This window comes from Ursus americanus, chromosome 25 (assembly GCF_024610735.1).
Source record: "Ursus americanus isolate L20-20 chromosome 25, mUrsAme1.1.p, whole genome shotgun sequence".
NCBI classification, from domain to species: Eukaryota; Metazoa; Chordata; class Mammalia; order Carnivora; family Ursidae; genus Ursus; species Ursus americanus.
The window spans coordinates 5,393,098-5,418,744 of record NC_142151.1 but is presented as its reverse complement, the minus strand read 5'-3'; the positions used below and the strand labels follow the sequence as shown (position 1 = coordinate 5,418,744).

General features: G+C 53.2%; 1 protein-coding gene across 8 annotated transcripts in view; it reads right to left on the bottom strand.

Moving 5' to 3' along the window:
* TSPAN9 (tetraspanin 9) overlaps positions 1-25,647 on the bottom strand; it is a 197,818-nt gene that overhangs the window by 80,802 nt on the left and 91,369 nt on the right. For 4 of the 8 annotated variants that reach the window (XM_045781143.2, XM_087855548.1, XM_045781140.2 and 1 more), the window contains one exon: positions 2,714-2,793. In XM_045781143.2, the coding sequence (XP_045637099.1) occupies positions 2,714-2,776 (63 nt within the window). In that variant the 5' untranslated portion in view covers positions 2,777-2,793. Of the gene's footprint in view, positions 1-2,713; positions 3,607-19,807; positions 19,857-25,647 lie in introns of those variants that run through there. The other 4 variants (XM_045781142.2, XM_087855547.1, XM_045781139.2 and 1 more) reach the window with 2 other exon arrangements.

Here is a 25,647-nt window from a genome sequence, read left to right as displayed (position 1 = left end):
TTTCTCTTCTGACTTGGCTCTTTCCCCTGCTCCCTCTCTCATATCAGGCCCAAGCACCTGCCTGCAGGACGTCTTCATTCAAGTAAAGCACAGTGACCTGCCCCGTGCCCGAATCCCGGCTAACTCCCTGCTACACTCTCTTCACCTTCCAGAGAACACAGTGGCAAACACTTACACACACGAGCATCCACTGCTCTTTTGTAAACTTTCCACCTTTCCTAAGGTGTACGTCTTACGAGCTCATCCCATGAGCGACTAGCATAAAAGAACTGGGTCTTTGAGATCCAATGTCTCCCAGCTCGTAGCATGTCACAGGAATTCTGAAATTTTTAAGTAATCAGAAAAGTCAAAGATTTGGAGAGAGACTCCTTGCCTGGTAAAAGAGTGGTGGTAGGTACCTCCTAATTAGGAAGAGACAGCAAGTTCTCTCACTATAACCAAAAACAGAAAGCCACTCCATCAATCAGCTCATTAACCTCTGCCGAGCTCTTAAGGGAAGATGAAAAGAGTTGCTTGTCGCACACAGCTAAGTTGCTAGGAGAACCTTCATCACAGACAAGTTTGAAAACTAACTCTCTTCCCTATCGAGCGGGACTCGGGAATCCCTACCATACAGTGAGATGTGGTTTTACCACTCTGGCCATCCATTCATTCACTCACAAACTTATAATGAGTGCCTCCAACTTGCAGGGCACAGACCCCTGTGCCAAGGTGTGAGGAGGATGGCAACCACGGAGGCACCCAGCTGGAGAAGGAAGGAGCCACAAGCGGTTATATCTACTCTGGCCAGCAGGTGGCGGGGTGGGGGTGGGGAAGAGGGCTGCTGAGCGGGGAGGTATCCGCCAAGGCCCGGAGCTTCCCCACCAAGGGCTTTCTAGTAAGTGGTAAGATATGCAGAGTGGGGCCAGGCAGAAAGGTAGGTTGAGACTATGAACAAGGGCAGAGAAGGAAACTCCAAAATGAAAGTGAGGCAGCATCCGTGTAAATCACAGGCACCAGACAAATACACACCACCACTTGGCTGACACGGATGCTGGCAAATGAGAGGACCAGGAGCACCGGCCCAAAGGCGGCCATGAAATCATTCTTGACATTCCAGTGGTTCTGCCCCACTTTCCACAAAACCCTCCCCACAGGACAGGTAACCCTAACAGCAGTGGCCGGAGGGCCCCAGACCATGCAGACAATCTGGGGAAATCCCACTCAAACAATCTCAAACTGGGCTCCTCAGAAGAGAAGCAGCAGCCTGTGCCCCAGGCCAGGCAGGGGGCTCCTCCCCAGAGAGAAGGAAGCGATACAGGACTCCCCATAACTAAGGAGGTCAGACATGAGGGAGGCCATCACCACAGCCTCCCCTCCCCCTCCCCCAGACTGGAAAGGAAACCAAGTCCTTAAGGGATAAAGTGATTTGCCCAAGGTCATATAAGAAGCCAACACAGAACCAAAACTAGATCCCATCTTCTTCCCACCCAGCCCTGAGCTCTTCCCTTCTGTGGGAAAAGTCACCCCCCCACACACACACCCAAAAAAGTTTGTCAGCTAAAGCAGGTCACTTCACACAAGTGTTGAACATCAAAGCACAACCGTTTCTGCCCAGCTTCACTGTGAATGACTTTCTCCTGCCCCCAGTGCTCCTTCTGGACCATGGGCAGCTGACAGCCTCCAGCAGGCAGGAGGACAGGCCCTGGGGCAGAGCCAAACATCTGTGCTATGTTGGGGCTCAGGCGAAGAAAGGCAGAGGCAGCAGTTGGGATGAAGGAACCATGAGATATGAATTTAAGAAGTTTTAAAATTTGTCTAACTTGCATTCCTTATGCATGCATGCACACGTGTGTGCCCACAGCCTTCAGAATCACAGAGAACCGAGAGCAATTCCAAGCTGTCCCACCGAGAGCAATTCCAAGCTGTCCCACCTACTGACACCTTCTCTAGAAAATCATCTCTCACCGAGGATGGGGCATTCCCTTTGTCCCTTCCAGTCTCTGGGGCTCCCAGAGCCTGGGAGGGCTGGCTGGCATTCCATGGTGGGAGCACATGGCCAGCCCGCTCCCTGCCCAGTCCACTGCAATCCCTAAAAAGCAGCTGCCGCCACCCGATGGCAGCATCCCACCCACACTCTCCTTTTCCACACAAGCCCTAACTCAGGGGCATATCTGCAGGCTAGCAAACGTGTCTCCCGCCTTGGGACAGGGGCTCCTCTCCTTTCCTGGGACTCACTGAAGGAATGAGAGGAAGTGACCTCTACCATCCCTCCCACCCCCCACCTCATCCCCACAAAACGCAGCAGCTTGTCTTCTTGTGTATTCAGGAAGAATACAAGAAGAAACTCAAAAATCATCCACACTTGTGCCTGTCTTCAACTCAAGGTCACAGCTGTTAAAAATTCTGGCCCCACACCTATTTCTGCAGGTTCCCCTGTTGGAGGCACTTGGAGCATGGGTTTCTGACAGGGGAAGGAGGTGGCGGCAAACTTTGCCAGCCACCTAGGAGTAGAGTAAGTCTCTCCTGGAAGACAGGCAAGTCGGAGCCTCCATTCAGCCACCTCGGAGAGAGAAAGATGAATGAAAGGAGGGGGACGATTTTTTTTTTTAAACCCCACACTTACCGTTGTGCAGAAAGCAGGGCAATGCAGCACCACGGAGGAAGAGGGTAGCACGCTACGGGAAGCGCGAAGAGGAGAGGTGGCAAAGGAGAGATAAACGCAAGGACTTACCCAGAATATCAAATTGAAGAGGAACATCATGTACTTCAAGCAGCAGAGGCAGCCCCTGGCCATGTTGCACTTCTTAAATTCTAGGAGAAAAACAAAGGACAGGTCCAGGTAAAACACCACGTACTTGCTGCCTTTGGGTGCATTGTACTTGTCAGTCTTGACGCCAGCCTCGGCGCGGCTCTGTCCCCGGGAGCCCGCGGTGCCGTAGAAGGCACCGGCCGTGAAGCCGCGGCCGAACGGGCGGCCAGAGGTGGACGGCTTGGCAAAGTCCGAGTCCTTGCTGTCCAAAGATGGACTCCGGTGGATCGAAGAATCCTCGCTACTCGACTTCTCCATGCTCGCGTCGTTCCCGGGGGGCGCGAGGGGCGGGGGGCATCGCTCCCAGAGTGGGACAGAGGGGGCGCCCAAGTCGGGCGCGGGCTGCGGGCGGGGCTGGCGGAGCCCTGAACACCCCCTCTCTGCACCGGGGCGCACTCCCGGCCAGACCCCGTGCTCAGGGGCCGCTGCCTCTCGGACGGCGCCCCGCTCCCAGCCGACTGGCCCGGGAGGGCTCTGCGGTGCGGCGCGGCTCCGCTCGGCTCTCCGCGCGCTCGCGAACGCTCTCCGGGAACTGGCTGGTCTGCGTAACTTAACGTCTTTGGGGAGGTTGCAATTTGATTTCTCTTTCCAAAGCGTCAGCTCGCCTCCCGGGTGCACTGGCCGCTCCACGCGAGGCACAAGGGCGCCAGGATCCAGGTCCCCGGGCACACCTCTCCCTGCCCAGCCCCAGAGCTGAGCCCGACCACTTTGCGGGCGCTCCGCCTCCTTTTGCTCCGCGACTTTGCGGAGCTGCTCGCGGGCCCTGGGCTGCCCGGGCGCGCGGCGGGCAGTGCCGAGGGATCAGCCGCAGCTGCCACCGCTGGGCTTTCCCTGCGAAATCCCAGCCCCGACTCCTGACTCCGAAACCGCCCGGAGCCCCCTCCCCGGGCCCTCGGCCCCGCCCCCTGCTTTGCATTCGACCAATGAGCACTAGGCCTGACGGGGGACGGGCGGCCTCCCCCTCCCCAATGACACATTATCTTTAATAGGATTAGCGTTCTGCTGTGTGCCTATACCAGTGCGCCGCGAGCCCTCGCTAAATGTCAAGGGCTCTGGAGCTGGGGGTGAAGCAGAACCTTCATCGGGAGGCCGTGGTCTCTTCCATGGGAGAAATGGGGGCGGCGAGAGAAGGGGAATGGCTGGAGGTACCAACGACCCAAGGAAACCAAAGGAAAGGGCTAGGGAGGACAGGAGGAGGAAAGAAGCGCAGCCACTGTCGAGCTGGCCGCCGCCCCCTGCGCCCACCAGGCCTGTCCGACCCGAGGCACACGGTCTCCCTGCTACACACGCGCACACATACACACACGCAGACGCGGGCGCGCGCGCTTTTGCACACGTGGATCTGGCTACCGCACGCAGGGAAAAGAGACCGCAAGGGAAGCGCAAGGTGTGGGAAAAGCGCTTGGGGCCTCCGCGGGGCGCGCGCCGCCCTCCCCACCCCCTCCGCGCGCGCGCGCACGCTCGAGCACACACGCGGCTCTGCAAGATTCCTGCAGCTGCGCGAGCCCCCCCAACCCCCACCGCCCCCGCGTTCCCGGGTGGGATGCCGTGCTGGCTGGGATCCCAGCTGGGCTGAGAAGAGTAGGTGGCAGAAGTAGGGTCCTGCCTTGCCCCTCTGAATCCTGCCAATGCCAGGGGTGACGTAGGAGTGCTCTTGGACCCAGGCTGGGTCCTCTCCCGTGAGGAGTGCACAAAAGGGGCTGGTCAAGGGAAACAGCATGAAGAATGCTCTTGCTAGGGGCTAGGGAACATCCAGGAGGAGTCCTTCATCCTACTGTAAAACACTGCACCTGTGTCCCCTGGGTTTGTGCATAAGTCTGCACAGCTGATCTGGAGCTACCATAGTTGGCAAACAAAGAAAACCAGAAGACTTATGGGGTGAGCAGCTCACCTCTCCTTTCTGACAGCAGGAAGAGAATGCTAAGAGCCCCTGAGAGAAGGGCCCTGTAATTACCAGGCTCTGTATCCCAGCACCCAACACCGGGCTTGGCCTCTGGGAGGCGCTAGACAAGGATGGCTGCATAGAAGAATTCCTTTCCTCCCTGGGAGTGGGAGTATGATATGTCCAACCTGGATCCCATCAGCCACGTATTCCACACGTGCTGTGTGCTGAGTGTGGAGGCAGGCCCTTGAGGAAAGAGATATAAGGTGTGCTGCTCCCTGCTCTTGAGACACACACAATCTAGTCAGGAAGACGGAAGGACATCTATCACCATAGGCAATAGGCAGGAACATAACTGGCTATGGCCAAAAGGGAGAGGGACATTCACTCCAATCAGGGGGACTTGAAGACCCTCATCACAGGTGGGCTGTGGTGGTCCTATGCTGAGTCTGCACCCTCACTGGCTCAGAGGCAGGGGTGCCATCGCTCAGCTTCTTTCTAGGGACCTGCAACGGTGTTACTATTCTAAGCCCCTTCCCCACTAAGAGGGCAGCCCAGCAATGAAACCTAGTGAGTGTCATGGCCATGGCACCTTGGTCTCCTGGTTGGGCACAGTGGTCCTCTGGATGCTATTTATAGATGAGGGGGCAGGTGTCTGGCTGGCTCCCGACCGAACCCACTGCCACCTGACTGGAATGACTAACACCTTTTGTCCTCTTCAGCCTCGACTGGCTCCCAGGGGCTCCAGGCTGCCACTTCGTTCTCATAACATTACTTCCTTGATGCAGGAGAGATCATTTACCAGCTGGACTGTGAGTCAGGAGACCTGTTTTTCACTCTGAGCTCAATTTTGAGCCGTGTGATCAAGGACAAGATAGTTTGCCTTTCTGAACTACTATTTCTTCCTCTTCAAAATGGGGATTAATACAGCCTACCCCTGAGAGGTGTCGTGAGAATAAAGTGAGCTGGCAGATGTGAGACCAATCTGAGCACTATAAGCACTGAGCAAATACAAGGGCCTGGATCACTAGCCTCAGACAGAGACTTGGTGTCAACAAGGGCCCTCCCAGGTTGGCCCCCTCCTACCTTCTCTCTCTTTTTTTTTTTTTTTTCATCAGCTCACATCTCGTTGAATAAGAATAGCCTCTGCATTGTCCCTGGATCGTTTCACCTTCATTCATGATTACAAGTGGATGCAGGCCAGTAATTATTTCCTCAGCATTGAAGGCCCCGGTGGGTCAGCGTGAAGGATGAGGTAAGGAGAAGAGGAGGCTACCCAGTGTAAGAGTTCTGCTCACTCCTGGTCACCCTCGTCGGGAAGGCATTGAAGTCCCAGTCTTCAGCCCATTAACAAAGTTCAGTGATGTCCCAACAGGGTACCCAGCTTAGTCATTATCAGGATAATAAGAGCAACAGAGATTTCCAAGTCCTCATATCCCAGGCACCCAGCTTCACACACACTAACTCACTGAGTCCTCATGACAACCCTATAGAATAGGGATATTATTATCCCCATTTTACAGATAAGGAAACTGTGTGATTTCAAAGCCCATTTCTTTACTCTCCTGGGCCCGAAACCTAGTTCCCAACCTTGAGAATCTTCCAGTCTAAAAGGCAGAATCTAAAAGCACAACAGAGAACCTGAAATTGCATGTCCTGATGAGAGGTCATTAGATAAAAGGACTTCATAAAAAAGGACCTCAAAAAAAAAAAAAAAGCCTTCTGCCCCCACTCCAAGACTGTACGTAGAGAAGCCCAAAGCAGAGTGATATAGCAAGTTCCATGCTAGGACCAGCAAAGAGCTGTCCCTTGCACCCCCGGGAGTGGGTGTGGACAGGGAGAGAGTAGGTGTAACGGCATCCCAGGAAGGTGCGGGTATGTACACTGAGGGGGCAGTGAGGAGCCAGGCCTGCCAGGAGCAGGAGAATGTGCTGGGAGTCAAGGTAAGCTACTCTGCACGGCCTTGCATGACACAGGAAAAGTCTGGACTTCATCCTGGAGCTTCCCAAGCAGTGGGAGCACATGACAAAATCGGTGCCCTAGGAAGCTGGGCCTCGCAGCAGCGTGGAGAGGTGAGAAGATCAGCTGCTATGGTTGCCCCAGTTTCTTAGGTTGTGGGTGCAGAAGTAATGACCAGAGAGCAAAGGTGGTCTGAGACACCACGTCTCCTGCCCATCACCCCTGATCCTCACCCACTTGCCATGCTCAGGGGAGCTGGAAGACACAGCCTGCCCTTGGGGATCACTGAGCATGTGAACAAGGCAGAGCTGCCTTTCCTCCCCACCCCCCTTTTTTTTAAACAACAACCAAAAAAAAAAAAAAAGTGAAGCAAATACAGAATTTCCAGAGGGGAAAAGGAGACGTGAATACGTGAAATCAACATTCAATGTCTCCACTGACTGGCAACTGGGGAGATGTGGGCTCAGACTAAATGCCAAGCTCTCTCTGCCGCTTCCTGAGTTTCTCAGGCCTGCAGTGTAAGCCAGAGCTCAGCTCTGGTCTCTCATTCACCCACACACAGTCAGAGCTGATGGGCCCACACCGATTCCCTTCCTGACCTGCACGGAATATTTCTGTGTTTGCCAGCATGCGCAGCTCATGAGGTATCCTGTACCTCTAAGCTTCAAACAGGGCAGCCTCACGGAGAATTTAGGTTAGACACGAGGTGGCACCTGCTATCCTAAGGAGCATGTAAGATGGGCCACTGCTGTAGGAGAAGGGAGTCTTATCCCATCCCAATTTTTAAACTCCAAAATTGGGATCTTTTTCAGCAATGCAGAAAATCGTTTAATTGCTAAGCAAACCATTTACCAATGGTGCCAAAAGAGAAGAAGGCTGGAGAGGTCCCCAGCAGGGGGCCCATATCCCACAATATTTGCATGAAGGCTCAGTAGGCAAGGAATGGTTAGGAGGGTCCAGAGGCCGGGACAAGGCTCTTTGCCAGGGAAATTAAACAGCTACAAGGTCATGCGTTCCCACACTTGGCCAAGATTCAGGAAGGACGGTAACAATGTTAGTAGAAGATCAGAGTAAAAAAGAATTAGGGGTAGTTCTATTTTTTATGTGTTTAATTTCTGAGACTTGTAAGGAAAACACACAAACAAAGAGGATTTGGCTTCAGTGACAGGGTTCACAGCTAGAATTGCTCAGGACAGTATACCAAGGGTGGCCCGGGTACCTTGTTCTCTGGAGAGAGGTTTGCTCCTCCCTCTTTTGAGACCCCAGCTGGTTTGTTCCGCCTGCAATTATAGTTTGCCCACATGCCTCCGCTCTGGCCACCGAGCTTCCCAAAGGAGGAAGGGGCTGTGTCTGAATCACTTCATCCCCTCACCCCCACCCAGGGCCTGTCACAGTGACCACCACAGGGCAGGTACTCAGAATGTGTCAGCAGGTAGAGGGGAAAGGAAGACCACCTCGCCTAAGTACTGAGTTCTCTTTAAGGATAGCCTGAGAGCCCCAAGTTGATGAACCAGAGGGTGGGACCCGAGCCAGAAATCTATGGAATTGTTCCTGGAAAGCAGGCTATCTGAGGCCATCAGAACCTGAAGAGGGAACTCAGGAAATTTAAATTTCCCAGCTACAGATAAGAGAGTGGAAAGGCCACAAGGTCAACTGTTTTGTTCACAGCCGTACTCCCAACACATAGAGCAGCACGGGATGGCTCGGGCAGAGGGATAAATAAGCTTATGGATCAGAGGGCCATTTTGGAGGAAGACTCAGGAAAGGCAGGAAGGGGAAAAAGACCGACAGGCACCAGACAGAGGCCAAGCTGTGCACGGACCCCTCCCCATCCCAGGTGGGCCATGCCTTTTGGAGGATCTCTAAGGACAATCAGCGCAGGTCCGCCTCCAGCTGAGTGCCTGGTAAACTCCCTAGTCCCTGTGAGCTCCCCAGTGCTGCAGTCACATCTCAGAGCCCAAGTGCTGGCTGTGATGAGCCCTGTCAGAGGCCACTCCCGACCACTGAGAAACCATGACTGTGAAGGGACCCTGAGCTGTGTGTCCACACGCCACACGTGAGAGCTGAGCACACCGGTCAGAGCATGTGCTGCTGACCCTGCGGGCAGTTAGCTCCGAGGAAGCAGGGTCACAGCTGTAGACCAACTGTACCGCCATGACCCAGTCAGGAGTGCTACAAGTCAGGCTTTTAGATCATGAGGAACCAGGTGAAAGGTGTGTATGGATCATCAGAACACCAAGACCACTCAGCATATACCACGTGCCCGAGTGACGGTGGGCCGGCTGGGCCCGGTTCTGTGAGAAACCATGGCATATGCTCCGACGGCATCAGTACCCCCTGTCTGAACCCACCACCCCGCCCAGCCACGGAGAGCCGAGCTCTAGCGAAGTCATGGCGTGGAAACTCTTTGGGCTTTGGGACTAGATGGATCCGGGTCCAAACCCCTTCTGGAGCAAACTGCCGGGTGACCTAGAATGACCACTTCCCCCCAACGTATCTCAGTTTCCCCAACCATAAAACAGAGATGATAATGCACACTTCCCAGGCAGTAAGAAGACAGCGATTCAAGATTAAAACCGCAATGCACACAGCACTGTGTCTGAGACAGAGATGTTCAAAGGAATTGAGGCACTATTATGATTATCAGCATAATTATTATAGCAGATATGGTCCCCATCCCCACTGAATTCTAATGCAGTTGAACAAATATACGACCCGTAATCAATACAAAATACTCTGTGGCTCCAATTCTAAGGGTAAGCGCTGGCAGCTCCTCCCCCTCAGGCCCTCAGCTCTGGGCCCCCTCTGCCCCTGGCCAACGCTCCTGCACTTGGCCATCCAGCCCGTTCCAGGGCTGTCCACCTGCTGATGTCACCTAAATGTTTACCTGGGCCTGCCCTGGCTTCTGAGCCCCAAGTGCACATACCCAGCTCCCATCTGGCAGCCCCACTAGCTGCTTCAGAGGCAGCTCCAATTTCACATGCCCCAGAGGAACTGACCTTGCCCTAGCCCTGCTCCCCTGACTGTACCATCCCCTTCTCAATAAACGGCCTAACACTCACCCTGGTGCTTATGCCAGAAGCCCAAGATTCACCCGTGACTCTCCATTGCCACTTGCTCCCACTCCGGTCAAACACAAGTCCTATCCAATGAGCCACCTTCTACTTCTGTCCCCACGGATACTGCCCTGGCCCCATCCTACACGTGTCTCACCTGGGCTCCTGCCACAGACTGGGACAGAGACCCCAGCCCCACCCTGGCCCTAAGTCCTCTCCATGGGGCAGCCAACACCGTCTTCTCACTCACCGTGCTCCCCTGTTTTCCTGAGATTAGGAGAGTGTGTGTGTGTGTGTGTGTGTGTGTGTGTGTGTTTGCTAGTCTACTTTTTTATTGCAACCCAAATTCCTGAAACACCCTAAAGGTCTGGCACCACTGGCCCCAGCCTACCTGTCCAGCCCCATTTGCAAGTATTCTCCTCTTACTCATTATGCCCCAACCAGTGAACTCTCCGAGCTCGCTTCTCCTCAGAGTCTTTGCCCATACTCTTCCCTCTGTCCAGAATGCTCTTCCTCAACTCATTGCCTGACTTACTTCTACTCATCCCTGAGCTCTTGCAAATTCTCCAAAGAAGTTTTGTTTGGTTTGCCTGCTGCCCCCGCAGGCTAAATTGAAGCTCCCCTGCCCATCAATAATACAGTCTTGGCATCATTTCCCTCTTCCTGCCTAGCCCTCATCCCAGTTTGAAAGCACACGTCTCCTTGAGTAACAGTTTGCTGCCTGATTGTCCTACTTGACCATGAACCGAGGGCAGCAGGGCTGAGTCTGTTCTTCTCACTACTGTGTACCCAGTACAATGCCTGACCAGCAGCGGGGCTCAATAAATACTTGAAAACAGATAAATGAGAGCTCAATGCAGGGCATGCACAGGGCAAGCCAGCATCATGAGGAAGGGCCTTCCAGTTGTATGGTCACCTCGGGCCACCTAAGCAACAAAACCTCAGGATACTAGTTACCTATGTGATCTCTAGTTCCTCAACTACAAAACAAGGAGCTTGGACTAGTTGGTTCTTCAAGGCTTTTTCCAGACTTCCAGCCCTGCAATTCCCACCTGTGAAATGGGAAGATGGGCAGGACTGGAAAGGCAGAGGGTAGGAGGAAGAGTGTGCTGGAAGAAGAAGGGTGCCTCGGACATTCGGGAAGGGCATGTCCACATGCCCAGCCAAAACAAAGCTTCCCAGAACGTCCACATGGAAGGGAGGTGGGGCTGGAGCAGAGATGACCCCAAATGCCAGTTAAAAATCTGCATAGGTGCTTCCCTACCCCCTATTACTCTTGTCGACTCCATCCCCTGCACCCTCCTCCACCGACACTCCCAGCAAGATGAACACACATTAAGGTCCCTGCTTCCTCTGTCTGGAACTCCCTTTCCACACACACTCTGACTGGCTAACTTTCACAGCCCAGGTGGCACCCATGTGGCCTCCTCCTGAACTCTGGAGCCCCTCTTCAGAGCTCCAGAGCCCATCAGATCCTGCCTGTTCACGAGCTCCCCGAACCCAAGACTGTGCACTCCTTGAGAGCATGGGCTGTGTCCATCACCTCTGCATTCCGGCCCTTGGCACAGTGGCTCGCATGCAGGAGCTCTTAAACACCACCAAGCACGTAAGTGAAGCAGCGAGGGTCTCTGTGGGGCTCTTGAGTGAGGGGGAGCTGCTCTTTAGAAAAATGCACCTTGGCTTAGAGCGGGGAGGTCTTTATGCAAAGAGCGGGAATGGCCAGTCCCAAAGAACAACAGTCTTTTCTTTGAGCAGGTGTACAGAGTGAGAGGGAACAGCAGAGGCTGAGCCCTAGAAGCACAGGCTGGCGGATCACTGGAGCAATGCCCATCCTGAGCTCTCAGACCCTTTTTCCTAAGAAAGTCCCAAACCAGCACCATCTTTCTTCCCAAGCCCCATCAGCATCTCTGTGAGATCCCCTAAAGGGCCTGGTGTGCAAGGCATTGTACTGGACAGATGTACCCGGACCCACACACGCACGCACACTGAGCCATTCACTCCAGGGAGACAGAGAGAAAGAAAGGATTTGTTATAAGTACTTATCAAAGAGGGCAGGTGGCTTCAGGGAGGATGAGATAAGGCCAGACCGCCAGGCACAGGGAAATGTGATGAAGCCCGAGGTTTATTGCCATGTACCAGTGGAAATTCACTGACCCAGCAAATCCAATATTCCTGAACCACCCCATGGAGGGCACTGACTGGCCGGTGGGGCCAGCACTCTCTGACCCAGCATACAGCCTGCCCGCGAAGCCGGCCCCTGCAGCTGGGGCCCATCTGCTGATGGAGGAGCTGCTGCCTGCTGCCTCCCCTCTTCCCTCCGTCCCTCCCCTAGGTCTGGAACCACTAGAGGGAAGAGCAGCGTGTGAGGAGCACTTGGGCATGCTCTAACGATGATGGAGAAAAAACAGCACCCCGGATTCCACCGGCTCTGAACCCTCACGGGAAGGGCGCCTGCACGTGTTCCATCCGAGCTGAAGAGAGTGAGAGGAGTGTGGTGAATGGGTGAGGGAAGACAGAGTTGGTCATCCCCATTGGGTAGAAGTTGGCTGTCGAAGGACTCACAAGTCTCATGGTGCAGGAAGCCGCTTGTGGTCTCTGAACTCCCACCAGCCACTTCGGTAAAGTGGGGCAGCAGCGCCGGCCAAAATCCCACTGCGTCACTCTTGCCTCTGTCTGCGGACCCGCATCCACATGGCTGAGTTGGTCGGGGGACCTCCAACTGAGGGGCCTCAGAGAAGCAGCCACCCTGAACCTGGAGGCAGCCTTCTCATCTCCAAGTAGCTGAGATGAAAATGGTCATGAACCACACCCTTTGCAGTCCTGCAATGTTCTTCCAAAGCCTCTCAGGTTGTCCCTGCAGAGCTGCTGTAACCCAGTTTCAAAGGACGCGTACCCAACCATGTTTCCCTGACCCAGACTTGCCCAACACATGCCCAGAACGTAGACAGCACGCACACACGTTCCTTGTCACGGCTTCTCCTCCCTGAGACTGCCAGCCCTACTCCGCCTCCCCCCGTCACAGTCCCCCTGCTGCCTCCCATCCTCCTCTTAATGGCCCCCTGCCACATGCTGCCACCATCGCAGACCAGAGACAGGGCTCCAAGGTGCCACACTGCCCCCTCTCACCAGCTCCAAATCTTCGCCTGCTCCCTGGGGCTTTAACATATACACTCAAGCTTGGCATTCAAGACCTTCTACACTGTCCTTTCCGGGCCTTATTTCCCATGAGTCCCTGACCTGTGCCCTATTCCCCCAGCAGTCAGGGCTCTTCACAGTTCTCCAGGCACGTTTCCACCTCCCCGCCTCCACACTCTGGCTTATGCACTGCCCTCCCCCAACGACGGCTCCCCCACCCATCTCTGTCTGTAGTAGGTGGTTTAGGACTCATCTCAAATGCCACAACCTCCATGAATGAAACTCTGATCCTAAGAATCCCCCCAAACTAAGAGGCCATCTTCTTGTTCTTAACCTCTCTTTGGGGCACTATTTCACTCTGCCTTGTATCAGGGCTGTTTGCCTAAATGTCTTCCTACAAGACTACAGGAAGACCTGAGGGGATAGACTCACCTGTGTTCCTCGCAGAACGAGCCTAATATGTGCACACTTAAGAAATGTGAAGACAAATTACCCATCCACACGGCCCCCAAGCCTCACCCCCACTTCCACCATACATACTCACCTCAACCCATGTATTGGACACGTCTGACACTGCCCTCAGCCTTTCTGATGGGGGCTCACCTTGCTAAATCACTAGTATCTGTCCTCCCTTCTGGAGGCCCTTTCTGGGGTCACCCACCAGATCTGGCCTCTCCTGAAGCACCAGAGGGCTCGGATGTCCAGCCTGGAGCTCAGAGAACGCGGCTGTGCTCCGCGAGGCCCAGAGTGTCTGGGTGGCTGCATGTCACTCATCCCCCAAACTCTGGCCCCAAGGGGCGCTTCCAGATCCCAGTTGGGCCAGATGCCAGGGCACACCTGCTCTTCCCCTCCCCCACACCACTGCCAGAGGAAATGCCAGCCCGCAGCCTCGGCCGGACACAGCAGGGACAGGCACCGAGCACTGGCACGGCCCCTCTCTCCCTCCACCCCCAAGCCTGAGCCTGACCAGCATCCGACCTGGCTTATCCCCGATCCTTCCACGAACACATGCTCCACTCGACCGTGCAGCCCTGTGGCCTCCTAAAGGGAGAGCTCAGGACAAACACTCATGCTGTAGGGAGCCGGGCAGAATGAAGGGCTGGGGCCCTGGTCCCAGCTCTGGCACTGACTATCTATGTGACTTGGGTGAGAGGCTCATAAGCTCTCCGAGCACAGCATATATTGTCTCAATGAATGAATGAGCACACTTCCATTTTCTTGTCTGTGACCAGGGGCTGGGTATGATTGTGAGGACAGATGAGGCATTGTCTGGGAAACTGCTTTATCAGATGGACAGACCCTGCCATCCACACACACCAGAACCATCCCATGTGTTTCATATGAGCTCGAGAAAGGACACTATGCCGGTTACTAATCACTGGCGATTTCCTGAGCTCCCACGACGTGCCCATCCTGGGCCCGCCACTGTGGGCGTTACTGAGGAGCATGAGCCCTTAGGACCTCGTGGTCCGTATGGGGGAAGAACAGCAAAATGAAAGGGCAGCCGGCGACAGAAGCGCACGAGCACATGCCCGAGTGGGGGTACGGACTGAGTGCTCAGACAACTTGCCCAGGGAGGCCTGGCCTATCTGGGAAGGCTTCTTAGAAAAGCCAGGATGCATGCTGAGCTGTCATCCTCACTGAAGGAGGGCAGAGGAGCGGGGTCCCAGATGCCTGAACACAGTGAGCGGAGATCTGGGACTCAGCCAGTTCAAGGGGCCTTCGTGCTTAAGAGCGCACATGATAGGCCCTGCACTCCTGCAAGATACGTAAGCAGGGAAGTCGTCTCCATGCATAAATGAGGGAACTAAGCAGCACAGAGAGGAGAGGGCTTGTTGAAGCCAGTTAGTGGCAGAGTTGGGACCGAACCTATGTCTCCTGACTTCTAACCCAGAGATCTTTCCTTACACCGAGTAGACCCACTTTGCCGCACAAAGCTGGCCCCTATGGAGGCATGTGCATGGCATGCTTCATACACAGAGGGAGGTCCAAGGAAGGGAAGGGATGAGATGAGAGAGTGCTCACGCATTGGGACGGTCTAGCCACAAGTGACAGAGAAGCCCCACATCGTGGCAGCAGGGGACAAGCCCCGTCAACCCTGGGCAACCAGCCCGCCCAACACCACCTTGCATCACACCCTCAGCCAGCGTGTCCCTCCCTCTTTCTGACTTCACACAGCATGAACACATGTATGTGCTTTGCCAAATGAGAGCAAACAGAGGCCCTGTCCTCCAAAACCACAGTCCAGGTAGAGTGGAGATAACAAGCCAGGGGCGGGTTGAGAAATGCTTTAACAACCAGCTCTCCGCCAGGACTACAAACCGGGAGAAAAGCCATGATTTGTAGTCCTTGCCAATTTCCATGGTGTCGATAGTCCTACCATGACCAGTTTCAGGCAAATTCTCCTATCATTTACTAACAGGCTATTGAGAGCCAGTACCCATAGGCTCCAGCAAACCACCGTAACAGCCCAGCTCCCTTTCCTCCAGAAGAAACTCCACAGCCAGGAGAAGAAACCCAGCCCCGTCCTGTCCTCCCCCCAGCTGGAAAAGTCCCACGGTTAGGGTGTAGGAGTAGGAACGGAGGCCAGACACGTCATGGGGAAGGGATGGAGCAGCCCTCTGTCTGGTCTCCTGGGCTGCTCCACAGGTGGCCTAATCACCACAGAAAGACAACTGAAATAGCTCCTGTACTACCGTGACCTTACCACGTAAGTTGGACCAGGTTACTACTCTGCTCGAGCCTTCTAATGGCTTCCCATCTCTCTCAGAGTAAAAGACAAAATTCACACACCCACCACTCACTCTCTCCACCACAGCCACACGGTCCATCTTGCTGTTGCTTCCAGGAGAGCCTTTAAGCTGGCTGTTTCCATGACTGGAACATTCTTCCTCTAGATCTCTGCATGGCCAACTCTCTCGTCTCCTTTACACCTTCACACAAATGCCACCTTCTCAATGAGACTTTCCCCGACCACCCCATTTAAAACTGTACTCCCCCAGTACACGCAATCTCTCCTACCCTGTCCAGCTTTTTCCATAGCGCTTATCCCCAACATACAATATAATTTACAGGCATACCTCGGCGATGTCGCGAGTTCAGCTCCAGACCACTCTAATAAAGAAAATACCGCAACCAGCTGAATATCACAATAATGCAAATATTGCAATAAAGCAAGTCAACTGAATGTGGGGCTTCTCAAAAGTTATGCTTAAACGACTGTAGCCATTAAGTATGCAATAGCATTATATCTAAAAAAATGTACATACCTAAATTTAAAAATATTTTATTGTTAAAAAATATCATCACCTGAGCCTTCAGCCTGTTGTAATCACTGATCACAGATCACTGTAACCAATGTAATAACGGAAAGTTTGAATATGGTGAGAATTACAAAAACGTGACACAGAGACCGAAGTGGACAAATGGTGTTGGAAAAACGGCTCCAGTAGACTTGCCCGTTGCAGAATTGCCACAGACCTTCAATCCGTGAAAGATGCAATATCTGCAAAGTGCACCAGAGCGCGGCACCGTAAAACAGGGTAGGCCTCTACTTTTCTGTTAACTGATTGTTTACGATCTCTCTCTCACCAGAAGGAAGCTCCATGAGGGCAGGGATTTGGTCGGCTTCATTCTTTGCTACCTTTCCACAAAAGAACAGAGCTTCCCCCTGGCAAGTACTCAGTGAGCACTTGCTGGACGGAGGAATGCCTGGAGGACGCCCCTGCCCAATCCTCCAGGTGCCATCTTGACTTCCCAAGAGGAAGCAACTGGGGAGTGAGGGAGCCCAGTGGTGAGTGCCTGCCTGACGGGGCTCAGGATGTCTGCGTTCTCATGTTGACCCTGCCACCATGCCCGGGCACAGCAGCACCCGTGACCCCACCTCCGCACCTCATTTTTTCCCTTCATTTAGGCCAGAATGGGACCCTACCCGGCTAAGCCTGGGCAGCACCAAGGGCCAGGGCTAGGGCCAGACAGGACACCAAGCCGAAGGCGTCTGAGCTCTGCAGTAGGAGGCTCTGTGGTCAGGTTCGAGGCATTCCCTTAAAAGGTCTTAGGAAAGATGAGCTCTCTGCTTCCCCTCTGCACCACCCACATCGGAACCCCCAACCCACCACCTTCCGTTTCCCCAGCCCTGAGCCTAGAAGGGACACCCAAAGAATACTCTCCACCCCAGCGGTTAGAGCCAGTGGAGCCCCAACTCCAGGCAGCTGCCCCATCATGCCTCAGGCGGGCTCCCCACGTGCAAAGCGGCCAGCTCATCCTTCTATTTTAAGCTCTGCAGGCCCAGCTGTAGCACGTAGCCGCAGCGGGCCAGAGGCCCGGGTTGGAGGTAGAAGCAACTAACTCACTAAGAGCGCTGACCTGGGGAGCTCGGAAAGGGAGTGTCGGCCACCCTGCATTAACACCAGACCTTCCTTGGAGGGACCGGAAACTCCCGGTCCACACCCTTAAATCCACTAGCAAGGGGGAAAGTGAGTCAAGAGCTGCGTTGGGCACACCCAGATTCCATTTCTGAATGTGACCCCCTGTGTTTCCACATTAAAATGACTCCTAGCCCCACCCGGACAGCCTCGAAATTCCAACAAAGCTGGGGCTAGCACGGTACCCATCTCCCAGGACCTGACAGGGCAAGCAGACGCTACAAATGCAGACTGAATGAAGGGAGCTGGTATCCTGTTGTCTGAGAATGGCTTATTCACCGGGTCCCTCTGCACCCCTCTACCCGACTCCAGTCCCCCCTGCTAGACACACAGCACACTCAACAAATACTTGTTTATTAAATGGTTGCTTCTACATGTATTCCTAAACCAAGTATGTTCAGGGGAAAAACTCGTCTTGATTACTATTCTCATCATTAGTCTTTAATATATACATTTCTACTGGGGCGCCTGGGTGGCACAGTCGTTAAGCGTCTGCCTTCGGCTCGGGGCGTGATCCCAGCGTTCTGGGATCGAGCCCCACATCGGGCTCCCTACTAGGAGCCTGCTTCTTCCTCTCTCACTCCCCCTGCTTTTGTTCCCTCTCTCTCTGGCTGTCTCTCTCTGTCAAATAAATAAATAAAATCTTTAAAAAAATAATAATAATATATACATTTCTACTGACCTCATCAGGCACCCAAACAGAGAATAAAGACCATAGGAGCAAGGAACCAGAAGAGTTTAATAACAAAACAGGGATGCCCCAGGCTGCGGCCCTTCCAGGGAGGGCTGCCACCACCCACCTCCAGGGGGAGAGTGACACGGTGTTCTCTGGGAAGCATGTCCCCTGAAGTTGTGTGACATGGAGGCCCTGCTCTAACCCACCCCTCTCCACAGGACATCCAGCAGCCAGGCGCTGGCTTGAGAAGCAATGCACAGAACAGAAACTCTGGGTGCAGGCTATCCCCACCCCAACCTCACGCCGCAGGATGTCAGCAAAACCACCCAGGGCAGGCTGGGTCTCTCATGCCAGGAGCTCAGAGCAGCAGCCCACAGCTCTTAATTGCTCAGTTTAAGCAACATCAGCACCAGAGTAAAGGGAAAGGCGATCCAGAAGGTGCTGTAATTAGGGAGTTCTGGGACCTCTCCTCTTGCTACCCATCTATCTCAAGACTGAAGTAGCCACCCACATGGTAGAGAAATAGATTCACCACCTGGACTAGGGGGAGGGGAGGGCAATTGCTCGAATTTTCTTGCTGGAAGATCTCAGAAGCTAAGGGTCTTCGGAGATCATCCGATTCACTTCTCTCCTCCCCTCCCCTTCCCTGGCTTCAATCAACCCAGACGGACTCTTCGGAACATTTTTATTGTAATTGTAAAAGCGATAACAACAGCTTGAATCTACAGAAAAGTGGGTCCTCAAAGGGATTTCACCTAAGTCAGGATTTCGCTCTCACAAAAGTCCTGGGAAGTAGAAGTGCCGCACTCATCACGATATCCGAGGGGACGAGACTTACACCGAGGGGCCACGTCACTGAGGGGCCACGACAGGTAACACAGCCCTGGTCCCGTGCCCTTTCCAAGTGCTGAATTCCCTCCAAGACACATTTCTCTTAGTGTGGTTCCCAGGCCACCTACTTCCAAATCCCTGGGCGCTCTGAGACCAAAGGCAAATTCCTGAGCCCACTCTGGCTTCATGGAGTCAGGATTTCTGGGAGCAGGACCATGATAACCTCCTCTGTTAATAAATCCTTCAAGGGATTCTAAAGCGTCCTAAACTTGGAGGGTCCCTGGCAGCCCTTCCTTTCCCTACTCAAGCAACAACCCAAGTCTGACCGCCTCCAGCAAATCCTCCAGGCCTGGAGGCTGTTTGGGTGCGAGAGCCCCGGGGCTCCTTTTGGTTCATCTCCTGAAGATACATCTGCACATAATCACCAAAGTCACCCTGAGACATTTCCGTCAGTCATCTGAAGTCACACCAGCTGGGAAGGCAATCCTGGCCAAAAGCTCCCCTCTCCAGCAGGGACCTATCTGCCAAAATCACTCTGTCAGCCCAAGCCCACACTCACAGACGTGCCTAATGAAGAGGGACGCGGTGGGGGAGGAAGGGAAGGAAGAACAGAATGGTAGGATTAGGTCACTCCAGGGCTGCTTTTCTTTCCCTACTGCATGTGTCATCAAAGATACAGCATTCCACCTCTGATTGTTCACTTTCAGATATGCCCTCACCCCAGCAGAGCTGACAAAGTAGATACCCAGGGTTCCCTACGTCAGCCCTCAAGACGGCTCCAACCGGCACTCCGTCATCTGCCCTGACGCTGTGTGCACCATTCTGTCATGGACTCAGCTCCCGCGTGCCTGTCCCGGCCTTCGGGAGGGCTCCATGGCCTGGCTCAGCTCTCCACCAGCCCGCCCGATTCTAGGCTTCGATTAGCATCCCCTCCCTTGGTATGGAGGCCCCTCAGGTTGATGGCTCAGGTACAGATCTCCCCTCCTCATAACCCTGACACACACCTGCCCTCCTACCCTCCCCGTCCCAGATCACGTGGTCTCCTTGACTCACCCTGGGCAGCCTGAGTGGGCAAGTCTCGTCTTTGCAAATAGACCGTCAGCTGCAAGAGAGCAGAGCACGAGTCAATTCCTGCTGCGTCCCCTTAGCGTCCAGTCATGTGCCAGTGACTCAGGAAGCACTGTTGAGTAAATGAACCAAGTCTGAAGATCTAGCCCAGCCAACTCCTCTGGCAGTATCCAGGGCTTCCCAAAAAAAAGGCGGGGGGGGGGGGGAGTGTGAAACACAGGGTGAGAGAGAGAAGTGCTCACTCACATAAGGCCAAGAACAGGGCAGTCAGCACCCCAGGGAGCCTGGTAGGGTGTACCGACAGTTTCCCTACTTCCCGATACCCTCTGTCAGTAACCAGAACTGGCAAATTTAGCCATTTCCTCATTCCATCAGCAGAGCATCTCCCAAGCAGAAAGCCTGTCTGATCTGGGTGAATTAATTGAGTAATTAGCTTCCCTAATCTGCTCTCTCCCGGCCTGCCTTCCAGAAAGGGATAGCAGCACCCCAGGGGAGGGCTGATAAGGGGCAGGAGAGAGACCACTTGCCCCTTGGGATCTTGCAGCCTTCTCCACCAGCCCCATCTTGCCAGAAATTCCAGCCAATCCCACATCACATACAGCCCCCTAGATTTCAAACCTCCCCGGTGACCCTTCCAGGACACATGTGAGCACACGTGCGTGAGCACTGACTGTGGTACCACCTGTCCATCAGCTCAGATACTGGCTGTTTTTGAGCTCAGTTTTGAGCCATTCCTGAGCTCTGGCACCCAAGGGACATCACAGGCAACCTGTCAGATATAGCGCAGGAGGAGGGAGGAGCACGGAGAATGAATCTAGGCAAAAGACTAATGCAAATCACAGAAGGTCTGGCTGCTGTAAAGGGCTGGCAGGCAGAGTGGGCCAGTAGGAAGGGTATACGGGATGGGGTCTGTCTTTTAGGGACCATGTGACTTTGGGCAAGCCACTCAACCTCTGTGAGCTGCAGTTTCCCCATCTTCAAAATGGGCATAATCCCTCCCTCCCTCCAGGGCTGTCCTAGGAACCAGGGAGCCCAGGAAGAACTACTGGCTTATGACCAGTCTCCGCCCCTCGGCAGAAGGCCCCTGAGGAAGACCCAGCAAGGCAGCCAACTAACTCCGCTTGAGCACTGCCCGGGCATCATCTCGCAGCTCTAACTCCTGTAAAGCCTTCCTTAATCTGAGCCCCACCCACCTGCCTCTGCTTTCCACCTTAGAGACATGGGTGGAGTGTGGGGAGACATGGGCCATGAACTCAGTCACATCAGTATCAAAGCCCAGCTCTGCCCCTTGACAAGCTACTTAACTGCCCTGCATCTCAGTTTCCTGCTCTGAATTATGAGTACAATAAATGCCTAACTACGCACAGAGTCAGTGATCTATGCACGGGGCCTGATTCAGTGCCTGGCACACCCTACACTTAATAAATAGTAGATAATATTTCTTTTAATTATCATCATCATCATTACTTTGGCTAATAGAATTAGTTCTCCCCTGTGGAGCAGTAAAGCAGGGGCCTAATTCCTCAGCCAGGTGCCAGCCTTTCCCAAGTAAGGCAGTATCGTGTGCCCCTTAGCCTTCCCTTCCCCAAGCAAAATATCCCCACTTCTTCCCACTGTTACTCATGCAGCAACCTACAGATCCTTTGCGGCCCTGCCCACTCTCCTCCTGGCCGTTCCTGGTCTGCCGATGCCCTCCCCAAGACGTAGGGCCCTCAACTAGTGCATCTGATCCACACGGTACCTCCAGCACCCCGCCTCAGCACCCAGCAGCACTTAGCAGGTACACGGGAATGATTAGTGACAGAGCAGTCAATGAATGAGCTGAACACTACACTCCATGGAATCTGAAAATTGCAAAGGGCAACAGGCTATGATGGCTCTTGATCTGGACACTCTGTTTCCATCCGCGCAGCCTGGCACTGAACTCCCTTCCTACCGTGCATCGGACCATCACGCACATAAAGCCCTAAGCAGCACCAGGCCCTGCCCAGAGGTCGCATCGAGCACATTAAGGCGGAGCTCCCCCCTCAATATTCCTGCAGTTTTACAAATCTAGGTACCGTGTAACTGTAAACATTTGCCCATTGCCTTTCATCTCGTTAGTTTCTCTCCATTGTTACAGCACACTGGTGATTTAAAGTCCCCATTCTATCAGCCGATGTATGGGTAAATTATTTCTCTCAACATTCAGAAGATCACAGAATTTTGCACCAGAGTGGACATTAGAGATCATCAAGCTCCATGCCTGCCACATCCAAAAGAGGAAATCCCAGACTAATGACATAACTTGCCCAAGGACACCTGTGATTTTGTGGCAAACCTGAGATTGGAGCCCTGCAGCCTTCCTTTCAGCCCAGATCACTGATAGTAACGCTACAAAATTCTGAATACTTATCTTGTGCCACGATTTCAACAACTCTTTTCCCCAATCTCGTAACAACCCTGCAAGGTAAACATTGCTTTCCCCACTTGACCGAGTTTAGGTGATTCATCCTGGACCACCAGATCAGGCGTATACGGCCAAGCTAGGAAAAAAACCTGCCCTAGGCCGCCAAGTCCTGGAACACCTCCACTGGGGTGTCCACCAGGAACACAAACCAGCAGGCCCAAATCTAAATTTGTTCTCGTCTCTTCCCTCTACCTACCTGTTCCTCCTTTGCCATTTTCTACTCTGTTAATAGCATCACCGCCAATTTAGTCACTTGATCTAGAAACCTAGAGCGTTTCCTCAGACTCTGTTACTTTACCTCTTTGCCCTGCAGTTTTGAGCCATCCCCCATGCCCCAGAAGCCAGCCCCCTTTCCCTGCTCTTGCCATTCCCTTGGTCAAGCTCCTCAACTAACTCCTTCTCATAAAACCAACAGCAGACTGTTATCACAACCTCCCACCTGGTTGCCCCTTCCCGGCAAGCCCATTTCCAGAATGCCTTTCCATTTGCCCTCACATACATCTCTCTAAGATAAATGAGCTCATGTTGCTCCAACTTAAAAACTTCGTTGATTCTAGTCCAAATTGCTTTCACCACTCAAACTCCTGCGCATCTCACAAGACCCCACTCAACCCTCCTCTTCCTGGTCCGGTTCCTGCCCTCCTGGCTCCCTGGAGTCCGTCTTTCTGACTGAGTCTTTGCCAGCACCTGTACTGTGGTGCTTCTCACCACACAGTTCCGCACGAGCCTTTCACCCCCTCTGGGGGTGAGCTCCTTGAGGGCAGAAAGGTGACAACCTCTGAATCCCCAGCTCCAATTCATGGATTTGCTCATTTACTCAATCTGGGACACACTCCAGGAAAACTGTTGAGTAAAGTAGCAGTTTCATAGATCAGGGCTCTGTCTATACTTTTATTATGAAAAATAACCCATTAAGTAAAAACCTGAGTCATAAGATCAAATTTATTTTAGAAAGATGGTGTTAACATACTGACTGACAGGGGTCCTTGTTAAGAGATGCGTGAAAGCCAAGGCTTCCTGGACAGGTGCCTGCTTTGAAGGCATCAAAGACAGTAAAGAAAAGAGAAACCCAATCGCAAGAAATAAAGAATCTGAGCTAGAATAGATGTGTGTGACCATGACCCAGATGCATTAACTTGCTAATTGTTTCCATTTGCTTTAATCTATAGCGACTCCCAGATTAGTGTTTTTCAAACGGCAGGTCATTACTCATTAGTGGGTTATGAAATCAGTTTAGTGGGTCAGGAAGAGTATTTTAAAAAATTAAACAGAAAATACCAGCATGTATCTCACATGGTAATTTCATGGAACGTTTTTTCGGAAGTAGCATGCACACGTGCACACGCGGGCATGTACTGAGTCGTGAAGTTTGAGAAACGTGGCCTTGGATCTTTCGTGCTGACAGGTCCAGCCCAGGAGGGTCTCAGGACATGAGAATAGGGACTTTCTAGGCATGAAGTTTAGAGGTGGCTACTTTCTGCAGGGGCCACACCTGGTCAGAAAGTTTACCCAGCTGTAGGAAATACACGTGATTCGCCCTTGGAGACAGAAATGTGCTTAAGTGTGCCAAAATGTTACATGTACCATGAAAAGACACGGCAAGTCTTGGCATTGTAAAAATGTGTCCCTGGGTCATCTGGCAGAACTCTGGCTAGAAATGTGGGCACAGGGTACTTTGCCTGCAAAACTAGAAGAATAGTGCCCACTTCAGAGCAAAGCAAAATCTCAGATGGACAATGTACAATATGGACTCTTTATTAATGTATTCCTCTCTTGATTGCTGAAGCAAAGTTGGTTTAAACAATGCATGAAGTTAGCTCAGCACAGAACTATACCTTCCTACCCCATTAAACTAGAGAAAACCAATTCTGAATTGAGCCAATATTTCATCCATTACAAATTCTGCTCAGCTGTCTTGCCTCATGTGTCGAAAGTAGACGCCACCTCCCACTGGTTCCCCAAAACAGAAGGAAAGCATCATACCCTCCTTCATTTAAAGGCTCTGTGCAAAGGACGATGGCCTCTGTCTTGCTTCATTTACGGCAGAATGAGAGGAATGGACTCAAAATGCAAGGGGAAGCCTTCCCAAGAGAGCTGTTAAGGACAGGGGCAGGTGACCAAAGCAGGTGCCAGCCACCACCCTGGGCGGGCTGAACCCGGCCCCACCTGGAGTCCGAGCGGCCGAGTGCAGCATGGTCCCTTCCTTCCTAGATGACTTTGGGAGGTGCCTTCCTGTCTGTGGCATCCATGGTTCCAGGATGAGGCGAGATGGTGATGGTGGGGTTGCCACAAACAATCGGCCCTCCCCCCGGGCCCCACAGCCTATTTCCAGCTCCTGATAGTTCCTGTCTAATGCCAGCGTGGACTGAGGAATCCAGGGCATCCTGGGCCCAGCATTGTTCAAATCACACATTCCTCGTCATGAAAAGCTACCGAATAACTCTCATTCCTCCAGCCTCCCAGGAGAAACCACATCAGAGGGCAAGCAACCAGATCCCATGTGTGATGGGAACAAAGGGGGACAGCAGGAGCCACAGGGTGTCTCCACCACTGTCCATCAGACCCTCTGTAGCGGATACAGACTTGCCCAGAAAGCTCACCTGCCCCTTCCCACAGGCTTAACCTGCTCTCAAACCTTGGCAGTCAAGAGCCGGTGTCAGCAGCCAGAGCCCCACCTGTACTCTTGGCCTGGACACACTGCTTTCGGAGCGTCAATGTTTCTACGCTACCCATCTCCCTGACTTTTTGTGAAAACTGCAACTAAACTCTCAGGGAAAAGAAGAAGATTGCCCATGTTTATTGAGAGTCTGAGCGTCAGGCATTGGGTGGAGCACTCGGGGTCTGAAACCTCTTGATCCCTAGGGGGCAACAGGCACCCTGAAGACAGATATTCAGATGGAGAAAAACAAGCACAACAAATATTACACTAACGTTGTAGGGAAGGAGGAGAAAAAGGAGGAGAAGAAGGAGCGAAAGGTCAAAAAAAAGGGGGGGGAGATAAAGACAGAGAGAAAGAAGTCTGCACTGGGGCGAGGCTGAAGCACAGCCCGGCCCCCAGCACTAACTGAGCACACCACCTCCCTGCTCCCCACGGCAACTGCCGCCCCCTGAAAGTCAAGCAAACTGCAAGATGTGCTTCGGGCCCGTGAGCAGCTTCCAATCTGTAGGCAAGACCCTTCCCCAGGCAGAGCTCAAAGGACCCCCCACACTCCCAGGCAGCACCCAGCCCACCCTCACTGGCCACATCTCCAACCAGGGCCGTGGGCACTGTGTGAACGACTTCCGTGATGAGGGATTTCACGGCTTTGCTTCCAAGTGGTAAAAAAAAAAAAAAAACCAACTTGGGAACGCTAGAAGTCATGGAAATACAAATTAA